General features: G+C 32.1%; 1 protein-coding gene across 6 annotated transcripts in view; it reads left to right on the forward strand.

Annotated features, from left to right (window-relative positions):
• The window catches only part of hid (head involution defective), a 99934-nt gene extending 90100 nt beyond the window's left edge, over nt 1–9834 (forward strand). For all 6 annotated transcript variants that reach the window (XM_067787217.1, XM_067787218.1, XM_067787219.1 and 3 more), the window contains exon 5: nt 5459–9834. In XM_067787217.1, coding sequence (XP_067643318.1) covers nt 5459–5539 — 81 coding nt within the window. In that variant the 3' untranslated portion in view covers nt 5540–9834. The remainder of the gene's footprint in view (nt 1–5458) is intronic.
• Nucleotides 9835–10997: the final 1163 nt, after the last annotated feature.

Here is a 10997-nt window from a genome sequence, read left to right on the forward strand (position 1 = left end):
TTTATTGAAGCGCGTAATTACAGTTTCAAATTACAGTTTGTTTTTCTTATGAAGGAATTTTTTTTACAAACAAATAAAGATTTATTTATACGCTTGTGGAAGTGTTTTTTGTATTTGTTTTTATTAATAGATGATAGCAGTTCGGTACGAGGAGTGAAGAATGTCAGATTGGATTTAAATAAAGGTATATGGGAGCATGATGTATGTAAACTGATTAAAATTGGAAAAGGGTATATGTAGCTTTTTAAAATATCCAGTTTCTTTTCCAAAATAAAATAACAAAGTTTTCTGTTTTGATGGCATACTTTGAAACCCTTATCTGTGTTGAGCAAAAGAAATCATACTTTTGTTTTATTATAGAGTTTAGAATGCGTCTGATTCGCGAGTCACCTGTGTACGAGTTGACTCTACTCGCCGTCAGAATCAAACTCAATTTGATATTCATAAGACAACCAAAGTCATGTAAGTGTGACTCATACTGAAATATTTTGACAAGTGCATCAAAACTTAATCTTGACTCAGACTCGTCGTGTGTAGACCCTGAACTGAAACTAAACTCGAATTAGTGGAAAAAAATTCCGTCAAGTACTGTTTTCAAGAAAATGTGATAAATGGATTAATAGTCTTAAGAACTGCAGGTTCTTTTATAAAAAGTATTTTGCTGTTCCTAGCACTTTCCTCCTTCCTTAAAACAAGTCCGACCCAAAATTTAAGTTAACATCACCAACTCATTAGTGAACAGCGTCAAAGATTCGCTCAAATCACTGAGTTAGCACCGGCCTTGACGTAAGTGTCATGATGTCGACAACAAAAATAATGCGCCAATATCCAATGGCACTGAGACGAGCTATTGAAGAAAAATTAGGAGCCCCTTACCGAGCCTAAAATACTAATTCTCGTAGAATTTGCTTTTGTTTTATTTTTCTAGAATACCTTTGTAAAAACAAGTTTAAATATTGTATTAGAATTAAAAAAATAAATTACCCACCCCGTACCACTACAATAAGGACACAACCAACGGTAACCATAGGCGAAGAAAGGTGATCTGTGCGACAGTTCCCGTAGGTGTACGTAGGGAAAGTGTTCGACAGTCCCTTAAGAGATACAAAAAGGACCTGCCGAATAATGCCCGTAAGTACATGAAGCAGATGAGAAAAAGATCTTGTCCGATAGTACCCGTAGGGATATACAGAGGACCAGTCCGATACTAACCGTTCAGGCTTATTCAGGTACACTTGGTTTCTCCATCATATATGCTCAAACAAAAACGACCACTCCAACCCATATAAAGAGATCAGAACTGGCTATAAACGCATATTACTTTATGACTCATTCCGGACTCATCCTAGGCATCACTTATTGGAAAAGATCAAAATATAACTCTTAAAAGTTGATTTTTATTATAGTAATCGAAAATAATAGTTAAAAGTTGAATTCAATTATGAAAGTAAGAAATAAAAGCTAAAATTTTGCTTTTTTACAAAATCGAAAAATAGTAGAAACCTACCACTTGACTTTTATTGTAATAATCAAAAATAGTTGTTAAAGTTTGATTTTTTTTATTATAAGCCAAAAATAATTTATAAAAATCAAAAATAAAAGCTAACATTTGATGTATTTAAAATTCAAGAACAAAAGTCAGAACTGATCTTTTGGTATTTGGTTTTCGTATTTTAGGTTCGTGCTAATCTTGTTTTCCCGGCCATATCGGGTTTGTTTTTCTTATCATTTTGTGGTAATTTCGAAATTATTTCAGAATCATTTCGGAACTTTTACGGGTTCACTTTAGAATTTGTTCTGGATAATAGAATGTTTTAAGTACCGAAATTAATCGAATATGAGATTAATTTCGGTGCTATTTCAGACTTATTTCGGGACTATTTCCTGATCACTTATTGCCTGTTCCAGGATTGACTCAGAGCTATTTCTGGATAATTTTGGGATCACTTCAACACAGTTTCGGGATTATATTCGGGCCTATCTCGGGTTATTGTAGGTCGTTTAGGGATTGTTTTTAGGATCATTTTGCCGCTATTAAGGACTGTCGGTGGTTCTATTCGGATCTATTTCAATATTATTGGCACGTGATTTAAATAACGATGAAAGAGATCAGTGGCGCATATTCACTATTTATTAACTTTCTACTAAACTCTGACGATTTGAAGTCGTAGGTGCAGAGTCATAGTCAAAATAAAATAGTTTTTAAATTTATATGCTTGTCAAATGGTTTTTTTTTTTTTTTTTTTTGTTATGAACATTTTCACTTCCAAATTTTCCTGTACGACTAAACAATTAAAGAAGATACAAAACCAAAATTGTAACAAGTGTTCTAAATGTATTACATTCACAAGCAATTAAACTACGAATAACGCAAATTACAAAAATTTGTATAGCAAAAAAAAGTGTGTAAAAAGCATTTAATTTGCATAAGAACAAAATGAGCTACATGAAACCACCACCCTAACAGTTCCTCAATACAAATGAAGGGAAGTACAACAACCAAAAAAAAATATTATGAAACCCAATAAATATACTAAACTAACTGACCGCAATTGTAATGAAATATTTATTCATTTGTTTATATGTCCACTTCGCTTACTCTACTAAACTTCCAACTACAATGACCAATAATAATCGGAGGGGTCACAAAAGAATTGATATCAATTTTCGGCACATTTTTATTATAATTATAAGCGCATTTGTTATATTTACCAAATGGCAATGCAAAAGTAACATAAAAAATTATTTATTTGATAACTGCAATCGACATTTAGTAAGTATCTACTTGTGAAGAGATACTGCAATACTTAGTTGCTTAAGCAAAAGCATTAGCAGTGAAATTCTGCACGTGTGAAGTGGTCTTTAGGGAGGATTTTATATGCCACCGATGTGCATTAAGCAGCACATTTGACCCCAAAACAAAAAGTTACAGTACATAAATATAAAGGGGATGGGATGTTTGTAACCGCAAGACCCTTCCAGGTGTCGATACACAGACAAATAGAGGGTTGATGTTAGTTTTTGTTGTTATTTATGTGAGTTAGCGGAAAAATGTAACAATGATATATTTAATGGACTATTAAATGTTATTGATATTATAATTCTTTATCATTTTTGATTTACTTACTTGCAATGTAAGAAAATGAGCAATATCGTGCTGTTAGAAATTTGGATTATCTCGTATCCAGTAATGTATTTGAAAAATATGTGATGTGCAATAAATAGATATTATAAGTATTTATACTTTTCGCTTTTCGATGTGTGGAAAGAAAATGCTACCAATATAATGCGCGTTTTTAAGATTTCATTTGGATATCTTTGTAACAAAAAGGAAAGTAATTTCAATGATCATATCTAACAATTATGTCTAAAAACGGCGACAAACTAGCTCCATAAGTTACTACTCAATATGTTTTTCCTTCCCTCTTCCACCCCATATCAGCAAGCGCCCTGAAGCGAAAATCTGTAGTTCGAAAGTGGTACGCCCCTGGTGCATGCAGTACCACTAAAAGTTCGCTCTCTATCTCATTTACATGCTTTCAACTGGTGCTGTACCAAGCGGCGAAATTGTAACCGTTGCATTACTATTCTATAATTCCGAACCAGTGTCAATATCTATAGTTAAAAAAAAACCTCCGAAGAGATCTAAGGCCGAGCTTCTCTTCCAACTTGCGTCGTGCTCCTCTTGATTTTTCCTAAAAATTGGCCGGACGGGACCTACATGTTTTATGCCGACTCCGAACAGCATCTGCAAGGCAGATGAGTTTTCACTGAGAGCTTTTCATGGCAGAAATACACCCGGAGCGCTTGCCAAACACTGCCGAGGGGCGACCCCGTTTAGAAAAATTTTCTTCTAATTTAAAAACCTTATTTCTAAAATTTTGATGTTGCTTTGCCCGGGGTGCGAACCCAGGGCGTACGGTGTGGTAGGCGGAGCACGCTACCATCACACCACGGTCGCCACCAGTATCTATAGTTATGATTATTATTTTTTGTTGATTTTTTTGGGTTATATCCGAGCCGGACCGAAATTCCGCATACATACTGCTTCTAGTACGATTTTATATCATTATAAGATAGCGGGAAAGTTTTTAAGATGTAGGGGCAAGAGGCATACTCATAGTCGAAACTTGTTTATTAAACAATGTTTAAGCTATTAGAAGGATTCTTTTTTTGTATACTAACTATTTTTCTAATTACATGTTAAATATTGGTAGATTTTTAAACTAGTGAAAATCTACACTCAATAGAACAAGTACTTATTTGGTATTTTAGGACTAGTTCTGAACCAGAAATTTTGATCACTAACTGCTGACTTCCATTCAGGGTGAATGAGAATGCACAGACAAATTGCAAGTCATCACTTGCGTGCATTTCATTCGCGTGACAGTTGCCAACAAATTCCCTAATATTGCACAGTCCCGCCACTTTGGATCAGTAGGTGAACTCGGATGCCTACTAATTTTGGTGTTTCGGGAGATTGGGCGTTAACGAACCTAGTTCCTAGCTCCTCTTTATGCCAGACACAGGAGGCCAAACCACCATATAAATATATACACCACCTAAACGTCAGCTGCGACTCGCCGGACATCGACCAACCGGTTCTTTATCTACGACTCGCCGGGTATTGATTCCGCCAACCACCATTTGCTTGGGAATCGAGCCACCGATTCATCGTCGCCGCCATCAGCCGCCTGAATTACCATCGTGCCCCCTCTACTGATCGATAAGACAGTCGTTCGCTGCAAACCCCGTCCCCGTCAACCGATACACCGTTCACCGAAACCCTATCACAGTTTACCGGCTGTACCAGCAAACGTAAGGTTACCGTCAACCGACTAACCGCTCACCCGTTCCACCACCTGTCCACCGGACGCTGTTCTTCGGTCAAACGCCTGTCACCCCTTCCATTAATCAGCAGTTTGTAACGTTCCCCTTCAATATTACAATAAGATATAATTCTCTTATCATTTCAAATATTTATCTCCGCGTTTCAATTAACACTAATCCAGATCTCGATAAAAAAAAGCATGGAAATGCAACAAATATGTGATTCATATGGATCAATTTGTTGTTGCACTTGCATTTTCATTTTGTTTTTCGGACTCTGAACCACTGTCCATGGGAACATAGGGTATTTCTTTTTGGTGCCAGATTTAGGCAGCCGTTCCCGTTTTGTTATCCAACAGCTGGGACGTCCAAAGCGGTATATTATATATCTCACCTCACTGTTATTGTGCAAAATGACAAGTAAAATTCACTCTACAGAATGATGTTCCCAGTCAATCATGATAATATTATCCGAACTCGTTCAGTATTCTTAATGTCTTCATATTTGACCTTCAATTTGTTTAATAATAAATTCTTTCTAAGAAATTTAAATTACATCGCAATATTTGTAACGTTTTTAAATATATTTAAAATATTTGTTCTTTTTATTTTCTTTTATTTGTTTTAGCAATTCAAAACATATATCTGGCCCACTGTCGTCACAGTGATCATTGTAGCAATGGGCTGTGGTTTCCTTGTATCGCGATGAGTGCACCAGATGTGAAGCGCAAGCAGCAATAGTAACGACAGCAATACTTACAGTAAAACAAAAGCAGCAGAAAAGCAATGCATACAAAAAGAGTTATTTACACTGAAAAAATATAAAAAAAAAGACAAAAACAAAAATATGCGAAATAAAGAAAATAAAAATACAAAAAAGTATAAGACGGTTACTGAATCGCACCGAAGTTTCCAAAGCAATAAACTAGCTTGAAATTATACGAAAGTCAAGAAATTGCAAGAAATGGTATGGCATGTGGAACATAAAATAACAAAAATGGAGCGCATAAAATGAGGCGATCTGTACGCTGCGCAAATATAGAGTGAGAGGTACTGAGCAGAGATATCGAGCGAATAGCGGAATTATTAAATCAAAAAGCTCTGGTTTGTATGGCGGTGAGAGAGCATCAAAAGCTTGCTTACAGTGGAAGTGGAATGCATTTGGAACATATTTTATGCAAAAGTTGGAAAGTTCAAAACAAAAATACAATAACGAATTTCAGCATCGAAGCTTTTCTTGAAACAAAAACAAAAAACGGAACAAACAAACGAATTCAAAGTCAAAACGAAACAGAAGTGAAACCGGGAAAAAATAAATTTTTTATAGTAAAATAAGCAATTGATATTTTTGTAAAATGTTAGAGGTTGAAAAATATTCTAACTACAGATATGTATTTGTAAAATCTAAGCGTGGAAATAATGCAAAAAAAAGCAAATAATACTATTTTGGCATATATTTATACTGCCACAAGTTAAAAGCAAACTGCGGGCTTAAAATTAAATATTTTTCTACACTGAAGTTATCTCTTTAAAAAATTTTTGTTTATGGTAAACAAATAAGACTGGTCAAAAATAAAAAGACAGCATTTTCTACTAAAAACAAAAAAATAAATGATTAGACAAGATATGCAAAAAATAAAAGTACTAATATGAATTGAAAATTTATTTAAAATCTAGCAAAAAAACAAAAAACAAACAATAGAGGACACAATTATACCGACTTCTGAGAGGAATATCACCGTATCACGGCTCCCTATCTTAGAATTTGGTTGATGAACGCCCTAACTGAGAATGGTTTTCATAAACCCCAAACTTAATGTCAAAATTAATTGAGTTTGAGCTCAAACAGGGCGTTTTTGAAACAAAATCTGAAATAGTGCGCCATACAAACGTTTTGTAAGAAAGGGCGTTTACGAAACGGCAGCCGAGATAGGGAGATATACCACTCAGCAGACGTAAAACTGTAACAGAGAAACTAGATATGCTAAAATAAAAAAAAAAAAGATTTTAATCTGCATTTATAAAATATATAAAAAACATTGAGGTGCTATTTAATTAAAGCCAAGAATTGGTGTTGATTAGTTTTGGAAAATTTTTAATAGTATTTCTTTTAAAAAGCACAAAATATTATTTGTTATAAATTTTTCGTGTACCCTAATTTTTCAGGGTCAACATTTTATTGCGCCACATTTTTGATACAAAGTTTACAATGTTGTAAGATATATTTGAAATAAATAAAATGAAATTAATTAAAAAACAAAATTAAAGTTGAAGAAAAAAATAAGTTACATCTAAGCAGAACACAAACAAATTTTCTAAATTGGGGATTAATAACAAGCACACAACTGCTCCTAATGAAAAATGTTTGCTAAAAATTTGTTCCACACCGTTTGTGTATAAGTAGCAGTTCTTTAAGTTCAACTTGACACACAACTGCCATAAGTCCATAGTCACACGTAGCAGTATTTTTCATCAAATAAACTAAACAGTTAAACAAAAGCAAAGTATTTAATAAAAGCCAAGAGTTGGTGTTGAATAGTTTTGGAAAATTTTTAAAGCATTTATTCGAAAAGACGAAAAATTTCGTAAAATATTTTTGATAAATTTTTCGTAGACCTAAAGTTATAAGGGTCAATATTGTATTACGCCACATTTTTGATATAAAATTTACAATATTGTAGAAGAAAAGTTAAAGTTAAAGATCAGCAACAAATTTTCAATGAGCGGATTAATAACAAGCCCACAACTGTTACTAATGAGAAAATGTTTTCTCAAAGTTAGTTCCATACCGCTTGTGTGCGAGTAGCAGCTATCTAAGTTAAATTTGGCACTCAATTGTTATAAGTCCGTAGTCACACATACTATTATTTATCAGCAAATATACAAAACAGTTAAACAAAAATTAAAGCTGGGTTTTTGGCACAAAAAAGAATTTACTTCTAAATTTAACTAAAAAAAATTTAAATATATAATTAATTAAAGGAAAAAAAGAAAATAGTTTCAAACGTGTAAAAAATGCCATTATTTTGCATTGCACTAAGCCAGTTGTCACAAAGAATATACATTTCACTCACTCTCAAAGCCACTGTAAACCACTCTAAGGCCGTTTTTACTATCTTTAGCAAAACTAGTTTTCAGCTAGGCTAACAATCTTTCCACCAACACAGGGTGACCAACCTCCAGTTAAATTATAATTGGAAATATTTTTCAGAACAAATCGCAAAAGCTATATTGTGAACTAACGAAAACTAGGCAAACAGCTGACTTCTGTTTACACTTTTCCATTGCAATTAACTAAAATGCGTAGATTCAGCTAGCGTGGCGAAAACGAAAACTTCGATATATTAGAGACTAAATTAATATGGTAAAAACGGCCCTAAAAGCGAAAAAAGAAATATAGTATTCATTGAAAATTTATATTATAAAAGATATATTGTTATCGCGTTAAATGTTGTAACAGTTGAAAGTAAATGGGAAGGTGCTAAAGCTTAAACTAAAATACTTATTAAAATCAGTAAAAAAAAATAATTATAAAACAAACAAACTAAAAAAAAAACAACTTGCGGATAATAAAAATGTATAATAAAAAATATATATAAAGAGATTTGTGAAAGGTTAAAAAAGAAGCATGTTATAATACAAACATTATACAATAATATATAATAACTTGAAAACGTTGCTTGAAACGTAAGAGTAACAAAAAAATACAAATTCAAAGTCTTCGCTGTAATTTAAATTACAAAAACACATTTTATTGCAATAAGTAAAAGATTGAAAAATTAAAAAATGTGTTTAAAAATTTACATTAAAAAATGCTTTAAAATATTTAGCAAATATGTATAGTCAATTTTTTACACGGTTATATAATTGTGCATACGGATTGACTGTAATCTGAGTTTAGTTAATAATTTGAAAAATATTTTTGTGATTTCTTTTTAGTTTATAAATTTTTTTTTAGAAATATAATATAATATAAATAAAGTATATTGGGAAAGTTATGACTTTTTTGTTTCAAAACTACAAAAATAAAATAAAATTGTAAGAGATTAGTCAAAAAACAATGTTACAATTTAACAAAATAAAATGTATATATATTTTATGAAAACATTAAGGCAATTCATTTAAACTCTCAAATGCTCTGTAACCAGGTAAACCTCGTCAATGAATACTTGTAGGTTTGCGTGACTTACAGGTTTTACGAGCTTTTTGCCTTAATATAATTTGAAAATATTCATACGAAATTTGTAACATAACCTTAAGTGGTTCTCATTTTCGAATTGGTCTCAATATTTTAAATATTTTTAAAAATTTATATTTTTATGTAGTGCGCTCAATTCTTGCGAAAATGTTCAAAGCCTTATGAAAAAAAAAATGTTCTTTGATAGATTCTTTTTGAACATACATACATTTTTTTAGCTTATTCAGTTTTTGGCACAAATACAAAAATTAAAAAACAAACTTGCTTTAAGAAAGAGATGCTCGTTAAGATTTAATGTGGGTTCGCTGATTTACCTATATAAGCGATACTAAAATATGCAAATATTTTTAAATAAGGAACTAAATAAGCCTACATAAACAAATTTTGGTATCAAAGCCGCACTTTGTGGTGATGCTCTATAGAAAAACAAAAATAGTAAGAATTTCATCGCCAAGTATTCACATTAGCATAAAACGCATTTATCTTTTGGTTTCTTGATGCTGTTAACATGATTTTTATATCAATCATTGAACCATTGTGACGGGTATCAACTGATAACCAAACGAAAGTCTAATGAAACTGCAAGTCGAATCCATAACTGTGTGACCGCAAGGCGAATTCAACCAATTCGCCGTGCAGAAGAATGTTAAGTCAAAAGAAAATTTTCATTGATTTCCATTAACTGACATATCGTTGTATAAATCGTTGTATGGAAAATAATCAAGAAGAAGCAATCAGCTGTTGGCATAATAACACCTGGTACTGAATTCGCTTTGCTACCCTACTTTCAACAAAAAAAAAACAAATCCATATAAAATAAATTAATTCATAATGCATATAAATGCATATATCTAAGTTGTTTTTCAAGTGAAAATACCGAATGTTTTGATCTCATCTCACTAACATATCGATCGCTGAATGTGATGTTGCCACTTTATCTCGGCTCCTAGTTCGAAAACGCGCTATCTAAGAATATCTTTCAAATGCACCCTATTTCAGAATTTGATTTTCAAAACAACCATATCCAGAATTTTGTTAGAGAACCGCTGCAGCCAATGTCAAAATGTATTAAATTAAGCTCAGCTAGAGCGTTTTTGAAACAAATTCTGGGCAGTATTCAACTGAATCTAGTACAAGGCGTTTATTCAAAAATTTTCTGAGATATGTCGTTTTCGAACTGGCAGCCGAGATAGTGTGATATTCCACTCAGTGGTCGATATTTAGTGTATTAAATATAATGCAAAACAAAATTCACCAAAAACAGATCTCGCCTACCAAAGTCGGATAATTAAAGCCAATAATTATATACATTTTGGTCTCTATTTTTTCACGAATTTGTAGTTTATAAAAGAAAAAAGAAAACTAAAAACTAAATATTTCGCTTGAAAATCAGCTTTTGAAAAACACATACACTTAAAGAAAAAATATGGTAAAATCAAAATAATTTTGATTGCGGCTTTCTGTGCATTGCTTACTCAGCCGAGTCAACATTATAACCAGAAATGTGTGAACTTGGAATGAGCAACGTTCTTTTTTGGTAGAGAGGTTGTAAAATAATTCGCCACTACTGTACATTATAGGTCAAATTTGTCTCTATATATGAATACACAGCAGAAGTAATAAAAACAGTAATAATTCAAAAGTCACAATGGGGTGGTAATAACATTGTAAGTTTTCATTTAGCTTCAATATAACAAGCGCGTATAAATAAAATTTGTAAAATAAAAAAAAAACAAAACAATAAAAATAATTAAACGAACATAAGAAGAAACAAAATAATTTTTCAATGTGAATACCATATACAATTTTCGATTTCATTAAAAAACATACATATTTATATTATAAAACAATTCCCAAAAAATGCAATGATCTCATGACATAAATAAACTGTAATTTTGATTTTTTGTTGATAGAAGAAAAGGTCATACAAAAATTTATAACTTATCTAAGCATAAGTAGTAAAACCTAA

Source organism: Eurosta solidaginis, chromosome 5, assembly GCF_040869045.1.
Source record: "Eurosta solidaginis isolate ZX-2024a chromosome 5, ASM4086904v1, whole genome shotgun sequence".
In the NCBI taxonomy this organism is placed as follows: Eukaryota; Metazoa; Arthropoda; class Insecta; order Diptera; family Tephritidae; genus Eurosta; species Eurosta solidaginis.